This window comes from Phyllostomus discolor, chromosome 7 (assembly GCF_004126475.2).
Source record: "Phyllostomus discolor isolate MPI-MPIP mPhyDis1 chromosome 7, mPhyDis1.pri.v3, whole genome shotgun sequence".
Taxonomy (NCBI): Eukaryota; Metazoa; Chordata; class Mammalia; order Chiroptera; family Phyllostomidae; genus Phyllostomus; species Phyllostomus discolor.
In genome coordinates, this window is record NC_040909.2 from 3,170,579 (window position 1) to 3,187,703 (window position 17,125).

The 17,125-nt window shown below is 65.3% G+C and overlaps 1 protein-coding gene across 1 annotated transcript in view; it reads left to right on the plus strand.

The window, feature by feature from the left end:
* The first annotated feature begins 4,891 nt into the window (after positions 1–4,891).
* Positions 4,892–17,125, plus strand: part of POC1A (POC1 centriolar protein A) — a 37,609-nt gene continuing 25,375 nt past the window's right edge. The window contains exons 1-7 of the mRNA XM_028518537.2: positions 4,892–5,278; positions 6,808–6,892; positions 7,828–7,999; positions 8,299–8,478; positions 9,649–9,756; positions 10,509–10,624; positions 16,764–16,897. Coding sequence (XP_028374338.2) covers positions 4,976–5,278; positions 6,808–6,892; positions 7,828–7,999; positions 8,299–8,478; positions 9,649–9,756; positions 10,509–10,624; positions 16,764–16,897 — 1,098 coding nt within the window. The 5' untranslated portion in view covers positions 4,892–4,975. The remainder of the gene's footprint in view (positions 5,279–6,807; positions 6,893–7,827; positions 8,000–8,298; positions 8,479–9,648; positions 9,757–10,508; positions 10,625–16,763; positions 16,898–17,125) is intronic.

A 17,125-nucleotide genomic window follows, 5' to 3' on the forward strand; every position in this document is an offset into this window, starting at 1 on the left:
TTTGACTTTTGGCCTCCAGCCCTGCGAGTGAAGAGACTCCTGCCGTGCACAAATTGAAGCCGCCCGTTTGCGGTGCTTTGGCACGGCAGCCCGGGAAGCTGACACACCTCGCTTCTGTCGAGGCCCCACACGATCTCCGTTTTACACGAGGAAGTGAGGCTCCATGGGGTGAGCCCTCGCCCCCAGTGACGCAGCAAGTTGGTGTTGCACCTGCGATTAGAACCCACGTGTGCACGAGCCCACCCCCTCCCCAGCAGACCCCCTCAACCTGTCACCTGCTCCTTCGGCTCCACCCCGTGGGCCCCCCCAGCACTCCCCCACATACACACACCGCCGAACGGGAGACCCCACCCCTCCTCCCTGCTGGGGGTCCACCAGTCTTTAGCTCCGCAGGGTAAGTGGAGGCAGCCTGGCTTCCTCGCCCAGGTGTCTGCATGACGAAGGGGAGCAGCGTTCCCATAGCCCTGGAGGGGCCTGATAGCCAGTGTTCTCACAGCCTTGAGGCTGGGTCCGATACACTGTTCCCACAACATGAAGCAGGCTGGCATGCGCAGAATTATGTTGTGTTATGTAATGTTCTGGCGGTTTTCCAGCTTTGTTCCCCTCTAGTATTCAATAAACAGGTAGGGACTCCCTGCTGGGGGCGATGGTGACGAGAGACACGCAAGGGGACAGGGGCCACGATGGGTGCCACGCTGGGGAGCAGGGGCCACGACACGGGACATGCAGACAGACACACAGCTTGCAGTGTGCGTGGCACGCCCACCCGTGAATAAAGGCACGCCAGGCATCCCAATGGCTCCGTGAACATTTTTCTGTCTGCAAGAACACCATGCACCTGCCTGGCCTTGAAGGGTGGCCACGCAAGTTCCTCAAGACTCTTCCCCAAGGTCCAGCCTCACCTCCCTCCGCTCCCTGCACTGGAATGGCCCTCCCCCTTCTCTCCGGTCAGCTTACACCCTAATTGTGTTCCCGGGTTCAAAGCGCTCTGCTCCCACAGGGAAGCTGTTCCTGGTTAACCCCTTCCTGTTCTCTCCTGCGGAAGGCCGGTCCTGCCCGTCGCAGGCTCTGCCGCAGCCCGTGAGCAGCCCCGTCACGGGCCACTCGTGTATAATACGGCAGGTATGTGTTGTGCCCCCCTCTGTCCAGGCCCTGTCCTGGGTGTCACGGCGTGGTCGCATCTGCCCCCCAGAGCTGACGTTCTCAGGGGAGAAGACAATGAGCCGGCAGGCCCAAGGTGTCAGAGGGTGACACGTCGCCAGTGGAAAATAAAGCAGGGAGCCCTGGCTGCTGTGGCTCAGCGGTAGGGCGTGGACCTGCAAACTGAAAGGTCGCCGGTTCTTTCCTGGTCAGGGCACGTGCCTGGGTTTCGGGTTCGGGCCCTGTTCGGGGCACGTTTGAGAGGCAGTGATTGATGTTTCTCTCTCACATCGATGTCTGTTTATTTTTAGAGAGAGGGGAAGGGAGGGAAAAAGAGAAGGAGAGAAACATCAGCGTGTGGCTGCCTCTCTAGTGCCCCCTACTGGGGAAACTTGGCCCACAACCCAGGCATGTGCCCTGACTGGGAATCGAACCGGCGACCTTTCGGTCCACAGGCTGGCACTCAGTCCATTGAGCCACACCAGCCAGGGCAAGAAATAAAGTCTTTAAAACAAATGTAATACACCTTTAAAAAAAAAAAAGACCAGAAAGCAGGAAGGGGACGGTGGGTGGCATTTTCGGTAGGGTGGTCAGGGTGGGCTATGCTAAGAGGCCCTCTGAACCAAGTCCCAATGGTGGTCGTAATGGGTGGAGCTGAGAGGACACTGGGACAACAGTCAGTGCAGGAGTCCCGAGATGACATCCCGAGATGCGTGACTGGCACATTCTTGCTCGAAGAGCAATGGGAAGGCTAACGTGGCTGCAGCAGGGAGAGCCGGGGCGGACGGGGGTGGGGGAGGGGTGGGGGTAGAGGCAGAGAGGTGGGGGCCAGGTCTCAGAGCCGAGGAGGTGCATGAGGTGACTGAGGGCGAGTAGGGAGCCACGCGGGTTAAGTGGCAGCTCGGTCTCAGGCTCTGACATGAAGTCACAGCTCATGAAATCCTCCCCCCCGCCGCTGGGGCAGGATCACGATGATCGCCTTACAACTGAGGACTCGGAGGCTTGGAGAAGTGGCGTGACTCCTGCCTGGTCGCCCAGCCCAGAGGGGGCAGGGCCTGGACCCCCCTGCGGACCTGCCTGCCCCCCTCCCTCGGGACGAGCCTGAGCCGCCCGGCCACGGGCAGGTGCGGTGCAGACTGATAGCGCTGATGCAGTTTCCCAGGCACAGGTTGGGCTGGGCTATGCGGGTGCCGTAACCCCTGCCTTTCTTCCTTCCCTCTCTGCCCCACCCTGTTGGTCCCTGTTGGGTGGGTGGGGGGTCTGGGAGTGGCGGCAGGGAGGGGGCTGTCATAGCAGGGCCTATCTGTGGACTGTGGCCCAGGACAAAGACACCCCTGCCACAAAGGGGCTTGAAAAAGAAGCTGTCTTCCAGCCCCCCTCAGAGTGGAGGTCCCCCCAACATGGAGGCGCCTCCCACATTAAGCCCCCTCAGTATGGAGGCCCTAGTCAGAAATGGAGTACGTGCTGACAGGGGGGTGTGGGGTGGGGGCTGCTAGGTCTGAACACGGAGGCGCCGATCTTGGCTTGGGCAGGCTGTGCCCGAGGACCCTGGGTTGTCTGTGTGATGGGGCGGTGTCGGCCCATCGCATTCCTTCAGAGAATGAATGAGCAAGAGAGGGCGAGGCAGCCCCGCTCTTCCTCCCTGATGAGTAAGGCTGGGAGAGAGTGGGACCTGGAAAGTGTGGGGAGGATGAGCACAATCTTCCAGCATCTCTCACCGCAAGCACGCCTGACGCTGGCGGATCCTCTGACGGAAGGGTTTCTCTAAGTGACAAGCTCCTGCGGACCACCGGTGTTCCCTGGCTTGAACATCAACAGTGTGGAGCAACTTCAGGGCGTGGGTGACGCTGCACTTGTTCTAAGGAGCATTTCCCAGTACCTGCGTTAAATGAGCCTGACCGTTTCTCACATCAAGGAACCAACTGTATGCCAGGCCATAGTGGACAAGACTGCACAAGAGGTAGCTCTGTGTCTTGCGTCCAGCCCTAGACCTTCGAGGTCCGAAGGAGACACCCGTTCCCCACCACGTTCCAGCTCTGAGCATTTCTGAGCCTCTCGAATCAGGCTCCGGTTTGCAGGGCCCGTGTTACATCTTAGGTCTCAGATGTAGTTAGAAACCTCAGGGCCTGGCTAGACTGTAACCAGTGTCTGGGTGGGACCAAGCCAGCCTGTCCAGGGGGGATGATGGAGGAGTAAACGGCTGTGTCATAAACCCAACAAGCTATCCAGGGGGGGCCCTGGAAGTCCCCGACAAGTTCAGTGACTAAAAGTAACCACACAGGCTGGTCTGATCATGAATTCCCACATGGGCAGGCCGTGGCAGGTCATCACGTCCCAGGCCTGCAGCTTCCTGAGCAGGGCAGAGCTTGACCTTGGGGAGCCTGTCCATCGTTCTGATGCATCCAGGGTAGCATCTCTTGGGAATGTCAAGTGCTTTTCTTTTCTAGACCTCTGGGAGGCACACGTGCAGGTCCCAGAGCACAGGACCACCCTCACTGTCCTCTTGTTGCCTGCACGCCATCTCTGCTTACTGTGACAGTTAATGTAACCATCCTGCACCCACCAGTGTGAAAGAAGTGTTTCTCCATCTTGCTTTGTATCCAGTCCTAGAGACTTCCCCACTTTGCTTTCTCCTGCTCTTTTAACCTACCACCAGTGGATTTCGCGTAGCCCTCCTCACTCCTTTGTTGATTCTAGTGGATAAAATGAGCCAAATACTACCATTCTCCGAGCCTTTTCTCAATCCCTTCAGATTTTGCTGTCAGGCATGTCCTCAAAATTTTGGCTCAAATAAATTCAAAAAAACTTTTTTACAGGCTGGACATTCTTTCCTCCACTGAAGTTGGCTGAATCTTGCAAAACATCCTCCCTAGGTCGGTTCCAGGTTGGGGAGACAGACGCCAGCAGAAAGGTCTGGAGAGGCCGGGCCTTCCCACTGCAGAAAGTGGGCAGCAACGGCCTCTGGTGGCCAGGCCCCTGGATTGCCTCCTTCCCGTGCAGGCATGTTACTAATTTCCAAGGGCTTCGCAGGGCTGGAGACTCCTGAGAGGGTCGGGCTGCACCACACTTCCTCGTATTACAAATAGGGAAACCGAGGCCCGCACAGCATGGCTATTTTTCCCCAGAAGTCACTTACAAAAGAGAACTGAGAACGGCACCTAGCTCTCCGCTCCACGCTTGTGGTTCCAAGGGACTAGTGGTTTTTCAGATGTTTCTTTTTAAACAAATCTTTAATTTTATTTTTAGAGAGGGGGGAAGAGAGGCAGAAAGAGAGGAAGGAAAAACCATCGATGCGGGAGGGAAACATCTTTCAGCTGCCTCTCGCAGGCGGCTGGACCCAGAACAAACCGGCAACCCAGGCAACGTGTCCTGGCCGGGAATGGAACCAGAAACCCCTCACTTTGATTGCGGGGGGGGGGGGGGGGGGACAAAACCCAATCAACTGAGCCACACCTGTCAGGGTGACTGGTGTTTTTATAAATCGGCACTGCTTTAAGCGCGTTTGGAGGGACGGATCCTTTAAAGAATTCCAGAAGGGCGGACAATCAGCTCTTAATAAGGTACTCAGCGAGAGAAAGGCCTACCGAGCGCTTTTAAAGGAAAGTGTAAGATTTACTTCCGGGATTCTTAATACTTTCGCCGCCGTGGTTAATCCCGGGCTCTCAATTCCGCCCTCAGGGCATCTTGGGAAATGTAGTTCCGCTTCGCCCAGACGCTAGGTGGCGCCCTTCTTGGAACTGCATTTCCCAGAGGGCTGTGCTCGCCGACTCCATAACGGGGCCACGGAAGCGTGGGGCGAACCCCTCATCCAGTGCTTTTTAAATTCTCAGGGAGGATGACTGACGGTGGACAGAGGTCTTTAGGTGCGCAATCCGTAAGCTGCGTGGCCTGGCAAAAGTGCAAGCAGACACCTTGGAGCCGGCCCTATAGCTCTGCTTCCGGCCGCGGAGCCAATAGCCGAGGCGCTGCGTCTCCTTTAAGTGCGGTGGGCGGGGCGCGGGGACGCGACCGGTGTTGCTATTGGCGGCGATTAGGGGCGCGGGAAACTGAACGCACCGTAACGGCAGCAGCCGCTGCCACCTCGGGCTCCTCCGGCGCTTTGGGCGCCCTGGTCCCCACCATGGCCGCGCCCTGTCCGGTAAGTGCTGCCTTAGTTTCCCCTCGGGACAATGGACACCTGGCCGCGGGGGGCGGGGGGGCGGGGGGGACTCCGGGTTCGGAGCCCGAACTCTCGGCCCTAGTGCAAGGGGCGCTGGGTCGGGGCACCTAGTGGGCGTCCCGGGGAGCACTCCGCAGCCCTTGTTTGGGAGGTTGTTTCCAACGTGCCTGGCTTTCTGCCTGGGTTGCGAGTCTAGGAGGCCGGGGGGTTGACCTCTTTATCCCCGTAAGCATCTGAGGAGTTGAGCCGAGGGCCCAGACTACGACCCAGGCATTTTGACCCCTAATCTAGTGCTCTTCCCACAAGACACTCCCCCGGCCCCAGTATATAAACCTCCTTTGGGGGAGATGCAGAACCACACGGCCCGTGGGATTGGCGCAGAGGCTGTTGGAGATTTCAGGGGTGAACCTAAACTTGCCTCTGCCCACTGAGCCTAGACGTGGGCACCGTCTTACTCTTGTTCTTCCCAGAGACTCGGGTGGGGCGGTTGCCGCTCTGCTGGGGGCTGTCCCCCAGCTGCCACTCCCTCTGGTTGCGAGGGAGACTCGGGCAGGTGTGTTGGGGGTGGGGCTGGGCACTGGGCCCTGGGGACCTTAGCTTTGGCTACAGCTCTGTAGGTTGGCCGTGGCCCTGGTGGGCTCCCTGGTGCACCCCAAATGCATCTTTGAGGTGTCTGATATTTCGGGCAGAGGGAGACGTTTGCACGCCGGAATCGAACTCCTCAAGTGATAGGCCAGGAGCTGCTGCTATTGGATGGACAGTCTTGGGAGTATTAGCTCCTAAGCAGGGTCGTGACCTCGGGCTTCTCTGCCGCTAGGTGGGGTGGAGATGGCGGTGGTGCCACCAGGGGGCCTCTCCGGGGCGGACCTTTAGGTTCACCGGCCATTCCACAGCGGGGCTGAGCCTGTGGGGTGTGGTTCCTGAGATGAGGGTGCTGGGACACCCCGATTTTCTTTCCTTCCGTTAAAAAATAACTTTATTGAGATATTACTCACATACCATAAAATTCACCACTTTAAATGTAAAATTCAGTGCTTTTTAGTGACGACTTCGCGGTGTTGTGCAGCCGCCGTCACCGTCTAACTCCAGAACAGCGTGTCACCCCCAGAGAAACCCCCACACCCACTGAGCGGTCACTGCCCACCCTCCCTGTCTCCCTCTCCCCCCAGCTCCTGGCAAACCCCGATCTGGGTTCTGTCCCTATAGACTTGCCTGTTTGGGGTGTTTGTGTAAATGGAATCAGACAGAATGTGGCCCTTTGCACTGGCTTCTTTCACTAGGGATGCGTTTTCAGGGTTTATCCGTGTTGTAGCGTGTGCCAGAGCTTTGTGGCCTTCAAGGGTGAAAAACACCTCGCATCGTGTGGGCGGGCCACGGGTCATTGATCCGTTCACCTCGGAGGGCGCCAGGCCCGTCCACTTTCTGTCTTAGGCTTTGACCGTCTCGCACTGGTCGTTGTCTGAACACGCTCTTCTCTTTGCCACACGCTTGACCCCCGCTCTCCCCAGGAGGACCCCTCGCTGGAGAGGCATTTTAAGGGACACCGGGATGGAGTCACCTGTGTGGACTTCAATCTCAACTCGAAGCAGCTGGGTAAGAGGGGACACCTCGTCCTGGGTGCCGGGTTATGAGCCGGGAAGGCCAGTCCCCACCTGGGAGGGGGCGTGGGCGGGCACAGGGTGCGTGAGGACCCATGTGCTCTGCCCGGACCTGCCTCTTGCTCCCAGCTCCCGAGCTCCCTTCTCCATGCAGGGAGGGTGGAGGGGCAGAGAGGTCGGGGCTTCCAAAGTCAGCACTGCCTCTGGGTTCCGGGGTTCTCCCTGAACACCCAGCCCCCTCTTGGGTCCTGCCCTTGGGTCTCTGTGGAGTCCGTCGTCCGAAGCAGTGTGGACATGCCTAGCTGGAGATGCCCACCAGGAGAAGGGTGTGGAACAGCGCCCGGGGCGCCCTCCCCCCCTCCCCCACTGCCCTTGTGCTGCAGTTGTGCCCCCGGTGCCCCTCGGCCTGGCTGCTTGGGGGCGGGGGGCGGTGGTCACGGCTGCGCTTCCTGGTTTCCATGGGCAGGATTCCCCCTCCATCTTACAGTCAAGGTCTCCTGCCGGGGCTGCTGGCCTTTGGTGACATAGGGTTAACAGGAAACTGAAATCATTTTTGGCCCCTGTTGGGGACCTCCCCTGGGCTCCTGGGGGGGTGAAAAGCCCAGTGGGCCGGGCTTGCACACCCCAGGGCTGGGAGGACCTAAGGCTCTGCAGTGCCTCAGGGCGTGTTTGGGGGACCTGGGAGCCACCCGACGGGGGTCGAGTCTTCCTGGAGGCCCCCTGGGTTGCAGCTCAGCGCTGGCCACGAAGGGCATCTCTTGGTGTGGTCCCCGCCTGGGCCTGCTCCAGACTCCTGGTCAGCGTTCGCCGGCGGTGTGGCCGGTGCCCGGGGGCCCAGGGCTGCCGCTCCTCCCTTCACGTCACCCCAGAGTCCCGGTGGAGGCCCGAGGCCCGCCAGAGCCAGGGTCTCAGGGTCCCTGTGCCCCTCAGCCAGCGGCTCCATGGACGCGTGCCTCATGGTCTGGCACATGAAGCCCCAGTCACGTGCCTACCGCTTCACGGGCCACAAGGACGCCGTCACCTCCGTGAACTTCTCCCCTTCCGGACACCTGCTTGCCTCCGGCTCTCGGGACAAGACGGTCCGCATCTGGGTGCCCAACGTGTGAGTCGCAGACTGGGAGGGACCTGCCTGAGTCGGAGGCCCCGGTGCCAGCACTGTCCCCACCCTGGCTCTGGACCGGCCACGGGGGGACATCTCTCCCCTCCTGAGGAGGTGCTGTCAAAAGCTGAAGCTTCAGCTAGGAACCCCCCATCAGGCTCTGGAGGGGAACTCGGGGTGGACCCCAGTCCTGTTGGGGGGGACCACCGGCTTTTGCCGGCACCGGGTGGCCGGGGCCCTGCTCCTGGGGTGCTCGGGTGGGCGTGGGAGAGTGCCGCCGACTCCGGTGCCTGCCCCCACAGCAAAGGAGAGTCAACCGTGTTCCGTGCCCACACGGCCACCGTGAGGAGCGTGCACTTCTGCAGCGACGGCCAGTCCCTCGTGACGGCCTCCGATGACAAGACGGTCAAGGTGTGGTCGACTCACCGCCAGAAGTTCCTGTTCTCGCTGAGCCAGCACATCAACTGGGTCCGCTGCGCCAGGTGCGTGTCCACCCCAGGCCCTCGGGGAGCCCGGGCTGGGGGTGCAGAGGGCTGCTGGGGGCCGGCACCGCAAGGGGGGGGGGAGACGGCCGCTCCTCCGCTTCCCGAGCCGCACCCCTCCCCTGGCCGGTGGGAGGGAGCAGGGACAGCTACGATGTTGTGAGTGGCTGCGTGACACGTCCGTTATCCTGCGGCCGGCCATGGCGACCGGCGTCAGGGCCAACGCAGCCCCAGGAGACATGTCCGGGCCACTGGTGAGCAGCAGCAGCCACCTCTCAGGTGACATCGGCAGTGCCTCCCTCCGCTGCCTTCTGGCTCCGCCTGGCGGTCCCGCAAGCCAGGGAGTGTCACCCCGTTGTGTGGGTGAGCAGGCTGCGGCCCAGCACGGGGCGGGACCTTGCCCCCGGGCACGTGGCAGGCAAGTGGCAGAGCCGGGGCTGGACCTAAGGCTCTGGCACTGAGGCCTGCCCGCTGTCCGGGGGGCGTACTGCCCTGGGTCGCTTTGGCTGCAGAGCCGCCGACAGGGGCAGTGCCACGGGACAGGCTGACGCAAAGGGCCTCCTCCCCAGGTCCCGGCGTCGCAGACACAGGTCCGCCTGCTGCCCCCATCTCAGTCCTCTTGACAGAGACCCTCGCCTGTGGAGTCTCTCTCCGGTGGGAGAGTTTGGAGGAGTCTGGGGACCCTGGACCCCATGGAACCTGGGGTGGGGACTATGGCTTTTGTTCTGGGGACCCCGTGCAGGTTGCTTGTTCTCCAGAGCACCCGTTCCGTTGTCCTGAGGGGTCTCAGGGCTCGGAGAGGCCTTCCCATCGGGCTTCTGAGAACGGGAGGGGCCAGGCCAGCAGACAGGGGTCAGGCCTGCACTGGCCTTTGGCGGCAGGGCCCCAGGGCCCCCACTCCGGTGGGAGCTGTGTGCCGCTGACCCACTCTGACCTTGATGCCGAGCAGCGCCAGCGGCCAGCGGGAGCACCACCACGTGCCGCGTGCGGTGGCGGGGGCCTGCTGTGCCTGCCGCGTCTCACAGGGTCGCCGGGTTGGAGGAGGGCGTGTAGCCCCGCTGGTCCCCAGGCCCCAGTGGTGGGCACAGCAGGCAGGTGCCGTGCGAGGCGGCGTGTGACGCCCGTGACGCCTGCCAGCCCGCGGTGTGACTGGTGCCCTGCCCGATGCAGGTTCTCCCCCGACGGGCGGCTCATCGTGTCCGCCAGCGACGACAAGACCGTCAAGCTGTGGGACAAGACCAGCCGGGAGTGCGTGCACTCGTACTGCGAGCACGGCGGGTGAGTCCCGGACCCTCCTCTGCCTTTGGCTGCGGTGGCAGCGAGGCCAGCAATCACGGCGCTGCTGCCCCGGGTCCCCCCTTCTCCTGTGTGGCTGGAAGCTTCAGCCTCTTCCCCGTCCCCAGCAGCGAGGGGAGCACCTCGCCTCCAGGCGTGTCGTCCTCAGGGCACCCCTCGCCCTCCGCTCTCTGGCTCTCAGGGCTGTGACCCGTCTGTCTGGGTGGTTGCACCCAGGTCCCAAAGGGCACGTGGCTGTGTCCTCTGCGCTGGGGGCTTTGCAAGCAGAAGGGTCCTCTCGGCCTGCAGCAGACGGCGGCTGTTCACGCTGCCCTGTCATCAGGAGAGCGAGGGGCCTGCATCTGCGCAGGGCCTCACCTGCCCTGGGTCCCAAAATGAACCCTGTCTCTGCCCCTGCTGCCGGGGCCCCGCCTGAGAGCTGGCCATGACACCAGCCTGGAGGCCCCGTGGGGTGGGTGGGGGTGAGGGCCCTCGGGTCGGGCAGGGACCCAACAGGCCCGAGCAGCCGGCTGGCCCTCGGCCTGAGGACTGGCTCCCGTCCCCCGTCCCCCGTCCCTGTGTGTAGCAGGCGACGCTCTCTGGTGAGCCCAGCTCAGGCCACTGCAGCCACTGCTGCCGCCCGCTCCTGCAGAGACAGGGAGGGAGGGGGGTTTGGGGACAGCGGGGCCAGGTGTGGGGTGGGACGGTGCCAGGTGTGGGGTGTCTGTTCTGAGCCTGGCGGCCTCGTCTCTCAGCTTCGTCACCTGCGTGGACTTCCACCCCAGCGGCACGTGCATCGCCGCCGCCGGCATGGACAACACGGTGAAGCTGTGGGACGTGCGGACTCACCGGCTGCTGCAGCATTACCAGCGTGAGTGTCCGCGAGCAGCCGCCTGGACCCAGGCTGCCGGCGTCCGGCTCGTCACTGGGGGCTCACGGGGGCCTGAGGACAGCCCTGCGGCGGGGGGAGCCCCAGGGCGGGTGGGGTCTCCTGGGGCGGCAGTCTGAGGCGTGGCTCTCCCGAGTGAAGCCTCGGTGTACCCGGCGCCCACCACGCCCTCTGGGCCCACTTAGGAGTCACGGCCTGGCCACAGGCGGAGCCCTCCGTAGGCCCTTGGCCAGGGCCCCTCTTGGGATGTGCCTCTCTGGGCCGCCCATGCCGCTGCCCTCTAGGTCCACGGTGGCACCCTTGACCCATGAAGGGGCCAGGTCTGTCGAGAGAGGTCAGTGTTGGCGGGACACTGGCTGCCTGGGGTCCCGCGGTGTCCTCCACAGATGTGGGGCCGAGAGCCGTAGGGAGGGTCAGTTCAGCCCGGGTCTGGGTTCAGGGGCCAGCCCCGGGGGCCTGCACCCCATCTTTAGCTGTAACCCTGGGAAGGCAGGGCCTCGGGCAGTCAGGGTGGGGGGTGGCGGGGGCAGACCCCGTGGGATCGGGGCGAGGTGGCAGCGGAAGGGGCTGGGGCGTGGCGCTTGTCCGAGCAGGTGTGACCGGCAGCGCCGGGGGTCCCCAGTGTGGGCCTGGGGCCACGGGGGCACCCGGGAGGCAGCGCGGGCTGGTGGGCCTGTGGACTCGGGCAGAGGCAAGGAAAGGGCAGCGCTGGCTGTGAGGAGAACTGGGGTCGGTGACCTGGGGCGGAGTTTAAAGTTCACACCTGGAAACGGGAAGGGCGTGTCCGAACAAGGTGTGGGGCCTGGGGTTCAGAGCTCCCCCCAGCCCCCATGAGCCCCTCCTGGCCGGTTCTTGGAGGCCTGAGGACAGCGCTGTCTTGGGGTGACCAGAGCGACAGGCCTCCCACGCGGGGGGAGCGATGGTCCCGAAAAGCTCGTGGGGGAGGGTGGGCACTGCCGCCAGCTTCAGCTCCTGGTGGGGTCCCCAGCCCCCCACGCTTCCTGGGACAGGGACAGGGCTGCCTCGCAGGGCTGTGGGCGGGACGTTGAGTGGAGTGGTCCGTGTGGAGGACTTGGAGAGTGCCTGGCGCCAAGCGGGGGCCAGATGCGCTGCACAGGGGTGAGGCTGATGAGGACACCCAGCCTCAGCCTGGAGTCCGGGAGCCTGGTGTCCCGGCAAGGCCAGCCTGCAGTACCCCACACCCCCACCAGGTGGCAGAGGCCAGCCACGAGCCAGGCCTTTCCCCCAGGGGAGCAGCCGGTGGGTGTGCACGGGCTGCCCAGGTCTGTCTGCTAGTCAGATACCATGCCTCTCCCCCCCCTCCCCCCCAGGCTCAGAGGCCTTTGTTCTGGCCCAGGCCTGGACTGGAGACTGGGGGAGGTGGGCGGGCACGGAGGAAGGGCTGGGGCAGGTCGGGCTGATCCCTGTCTGCGGAGGGGTTGGCAACAGTGCCTTCTCTGTGGGTCTCTGAGGCTCACAGTCCGGTGCCGAGGGATGTGGGTTGTGGTGGGAGGGCCCGGCCCCCTCTGATGGGTCATGAACTTGGCCTGGTGTTGGCAGGACCCACGGGGGAGGGCCTTGGAGGCCAAGCTCCGGCCCAGGTTCCAAAGACGCAGGCAGGGTGGCTGTGCCCGGACCGGCCGTCCCTCGAGCAGGGGGATGGGGGCGTACGAGGACGGCAGTGCTGAGGGCAGCCTGGCAGGGAAGCCGGGTGCCTGCGGGACTGGTGGGTGGGCATCCGTGCCGGCGCCTAGGTGAGGGCCGAGCGAGCGTCGGGGTGGGGCGGGGCAGCCCAGGGGCCGAGGGCCTGAACAGGGGCGAGGCCACATCCTGGGTCCCCGAGACTGAGGGGCTGTGGAGGAGAAGGTCTGCAGGGGGCGGGGGGCCGGCCCCTTCCCCAGCACGGGAGGGCCGGGGACGGCAGAGCTGGGGGTGAAGGAGCGTGGGGTCTCGTGCAAAGGGTGGCCAGGAGGGGTGACGCAAGCACTCGAGGAGAGAGGAGGGTGCTGCGGAGAGGTCCCCGGGGCTCCTGACCCCTCGGGCTGGGCAGCGGGTGGGACGGGGGGGTCCTGCTCCCGCAGCAGAACCTTCTCCCGGAGACGCCGTCCCTCCCTCTGGAGGGCGGGGTCCTGCGTGGAGGCTGATTTCCCCAGAAGGGCTCCCAGGCCTCCGGCGGCAGACACCTGAGTGGTTTCCTGTCCTGGGGCCCCGGGGGAGCACCAGGCACCCCTGTGTGGGCTTCGGGGTGCGAGGTTGTTGGGCTCTTCTGCGAGAACTTGGTTCACGGTGCCGTGGTGCATGAGCAGCCGCCCCGTGCCCGGGCTCCGTGGGGGGCACTTGCTGGCCCGGGCCGGGTGGCTGGGGTCACTTTGGGCTGCAGCAGGCGGCCGGTGCCGCTTGTCTCAGGCGGGGCGGTCAGCTCTGGCCGATCACTGGGGAGCAGCTCCGATCTCCCAGTCGGGCGGGAGGCGGGGGGCGGGGCTGCAGCGTCCCCGAGCGCCCGTCCCTGTGGAGGTGGGCGAGGCCCCATATGCTCCGAGCCCACACGAAGGCTGTTCAGACAGCTGAGCAGCCGTGCTGGTCCCAGAGCCGCGGTGCGCCTCATGGTTTCCGGACACACGCGGGTCCGTCATCCAGGGACAGGCCTGGGTGCTCGGCAGGACGGGGCTCCGCCTCCCCGAGTCACAGGGGGGTAGACTGAGGCTCGCCCGTGGTCCTGCAGCGGGAAGCTGTGAACCTGGGTCTCTGACTCAGGGCCCCCCTGAGTCTGGCGTCTGCCCGCACCCCGCGCTGGGCTCCTCGTGGGCTCTGGTCACTGACCCGCTCAGGCGCCTGGAGGCCTTGGCCCTCCTCTGCCGCTGCCGCTGCCGCTGCAGCCCGGAGCCCCCGGGTCTCTGTCCGCCAGGCCTCAGCAGACCCGCAGACCCTGCCCTGCCCGGGGGTGGTCCCAGGGGGCTTTAAGCCGGTTGTGCAGCCGGCAGGGTGGGCTCACGCCCTTCGTCACTTTGAGACCAGAAGCGTTGGTGAGAAGGCAGTGCGCCGGCCCCCTGATCCGTCCCCCTGATCCGTCCCCTCACCCACCGGCCCTCTCCCACCGGCCTCGCGTGGCGCCAACGGAGCTTCATGGGGCGGGATGTCAGCGTGTCCCGAGCGCTGGGGTCAGGGCCCCTCCCTTGCACAAATCCACGGCCCCGTAAACGCAGGGCTGCCGGGTCATGGGCAGTGCCAGCTGCTGACCCCGAGAGGCCACTCTGGGTGAGGTCAACCCAGCCCTTGGTGCTGGGGTTGGGGGGGCCCGATCCAGAAAAGCACCTTCCGCTTGAGCACCTGGGGCTCCCCGGGCCCCTCGGCGGGTGCGCAGCCCAGCGGGCGGCAGGCCAGGCCTGCAGGCGGCCTTGGCGTGTGGAGCTGGGCGGGCAGAGTGGGCTGCGGGTGCCAGGTTCCTCCTTCGGCTGCTGCCGCCCACGAGCTGTGACCACCCCTGGCGTCTGGGGGCAGGGTCTGCCGAGGCCTCGGTCCCACCCCCCTGGGCCCCTGGCGACCTATGGGATCCTGACGTCGGTGTACCTCTGACTCTGAGTTGGAGTCCCCTCTTCGGGACAGAGGTGAGGGCGGGGGACAGTAGCCAGGAACCCACGGCCGTCTCCAGGTGGCCGTCTGTTGATCGTGGCCCCTGGTGCCTGCCGTGGAGCTGAGACCAGGGACCGCCACTCGGGGCGTGTTGAAGGTGGACTGTTTGCGGACAGTCACTGGTCGGGCTCGTGACAGCAGCGTGCCTCCTTGGGAGGTCGCCAGGCCTCTGGAGGGCTGTTGTGCGGGCCTGATTCTCACAGCGGGGCCTCCCTGGCTGGCCCACAGCCTCTCTAGAGCCAGAGGGGAGGCCCCCGGCCGGCACGGGCCTGTGGGAGAGTGGGAGAGTGTGTGGGGAAAGGCTGGTGGTGCCCCCCCGGCCCCGGGGCGCCATCCCCGAGCCTGGCGTGCCAGGCTGAGCTCCCTTCCGGAGCACACGGTTCTGTGTGTCCCGCCTCCCAGCCAGGAGTCCTCTGGTATTCCTGCCGTTTGTGCTGGAGCGGGGCTCGTACCCACCTCTAGGGGCCACCCCCACTGGGGCAGGCCTGACCAGGCGAGAGGCCCCGGTGCGGTGTCCAGCGCCCGGTGGTGCTGGGGGCCCTGGGCTCTGTGATCCAGGCTCCTGCCCTCACCGCTCCTTTGCTGGCCAGTCTCAGGTGGGCCGGGTGTTGCTTCTTCCTGGAGACCTGCCCCTTGCCCTGGGCGGGGGTGTGTCCTAGGAGTGGCATTTAAGGGAGTCTAGGGGTCCTGGGCGGGCAGGACTCCCCAGTGCTCTGCCCCACCCTGCCCACTGCACTGCCGCTGGGAACTGGCATCCGGGGAGTCTAGCAGCCCCCGGGCATGCGTGGTCCTCCTGGCTCTCAGCCTGCAGGTGTGACCTGGGGGACCTGAGGGGCCAGTCGGCCGGGCTGGGGTCTCCTGGCCCCCAGCACGGAGGGCGCACGTCTCACCCCTCCTGCAGTCGTGCCGTCCTGGGGGCTCCTCCGGTGCTGAGAACACCCTTGGGCGGGGTGCATAGTGGGAACGAAAGGTCCCCCGACTGCTGTCCTCCCTCTCTGGGCCTGCCCGTGTGTGTCCCTACTGGCAGTCACACCGTCACTGGTGCTCTTTCAGCACCGCCTGTGGCCGGTCTGTGCCTGTTGGTCCCTGCCTGGGGTCGGCTGTGCCTTTATTTCTCTGCTCTCCGTGCCACCAGCCCTGCTAAACCCTCAGGGCGCGGTCCTCCCCCACAGCCTCGGGTTAGACGGCGTCCAGATGGGACTGCAGAGCCCCGGCTGCCTCCCCGTGTGCAAGGGCCTGGGGCGTGGGCCTAGTGTGACGTGTGTGTGCCCCGGCCCCTGGGATGGCCCGACAGTGCCGGGATGGGGTTGGTTCTGAGTCTGCCGTGAGACTGGGGCAGTTCTGACTTCAAGGGCTCTCATCATCTTCGCCCTGCTGGGCTCCCCCACTCCCCGGGCCCGGGGTGATGGGCAGGAAGGCGCTGGGCCTTCCTGAGAAGCTGCAGTGGAGCTGCGATGTTGCCGGTCTGCAGGTCACTGTCCCCATCTGGCCTGCCTGGGCCCCACTCGCCCGAGTCCTGAGCCCCACCCTGAGTCGGGCACGGAGCTGGGAGTGGAGGGCCCCGCGCAGCCCCTGCCTGGTGGGGCGCGTGGTCTCGGGCGCCCGGTCTGAGTCCCGTGGCCGCTGTGAAGAAGGCACTGGCTGGAGACCAGCTGGGGGGGGTGGCCCAGACGGGGGGGGGGGGGGGGTCGAGGAGGTGACTGCACAAGGGACTTCAGGGTCGGGGGAGAGGTGGGCAAATCCCACCCGCCCTCGGAGAACAAGGGGTGGGAAGTCCCACGGCTGCGGAGCCGACGGGGCCGGGTGGCCGGGCCTCGGAGAGTGAGGGACGCGCTGGGACGGCTGGCAGGGGTCGGGCTGGGAAAGGGGGAGGGGTGGGCTGTGGACAGGGTGGAGCTGCTGAGGGGGACACGGCGGGACCGGCGGTTGCGGGGCACGTCTCGGGCAGGGAGAGGGACGTCGGAGGGCCCCTCTGCAGCGCTCTGCCAGGCTTGACCGGGCAGCATCCCACAGCACCCCTAACTCGTGGGCGCCGTGATGGAGGACACAGGCTCAGGGTGCTGGGTGCTGAGTGCTGGCTCGGGCCACGGGGTGGGCCGGTGGGGGGCCGGGCTGCTCACTGCCCCCACACCCCTCCTCCAGGGCGGAGGCATCGGGAGCATTTCCAGGGCCGCGTGGGAGACAGTGTCATGTTGCAACACCCTGCTCTGCTCTGTGTGGTGGCTCAGGGTCGGGGAGTCACTGTGTCCCTCTGGCCAGCCGCAGGCCTCCACCGCCCTGCGCCTCCTGCTGCCTGCCCTCTGCCCTCTGCCCAGATGAGTCTCCTCTTGCCGGTGGATGGCACCGCTGTCCTGGGCAGCCCCTGTGGGGTCCTCACAGCCCCTCTGAGCGGTGGCCGCCCCAGCCTGGCCTCGGTCGGCCCGATGGCTCCTCCCCAGGCTGCAGAGGCACCCGGGCCTCCCAGCCCTGCCTGACGGCGTCCCCTCCCCAGCGCACAGCGCGGCGGTGAACGCCCTTTCCTTCCACCCGTCGGGGAACTACCTGGCCACGGCCTCCAGCGACTCCACCCTGAAGATCCTGGACCTCATGGAGGGCCGGCTGCTCTACACGCTCCACGGGCACCAGGTGAGGGCGTCGGCCTGCGCAGCGTGGAGGGGCAGGTCCGGGCCCAGGTGGGCTGGGTCCCTGGGCCCCCTCCCTGCCTGGGCCACGGGGCGAGCCGCAGAGACGGGTCTGCGTCGGGGTGCTGGGCCCGGCCCTGCGGTGGAGGAGGGGCCGTGGGAGTTGAGTTGGGCGTGAGGGCGGGGAGGCACCTGGACGCGGTTGTCGGACCTCCCTGAGCTCAGTGCCGAC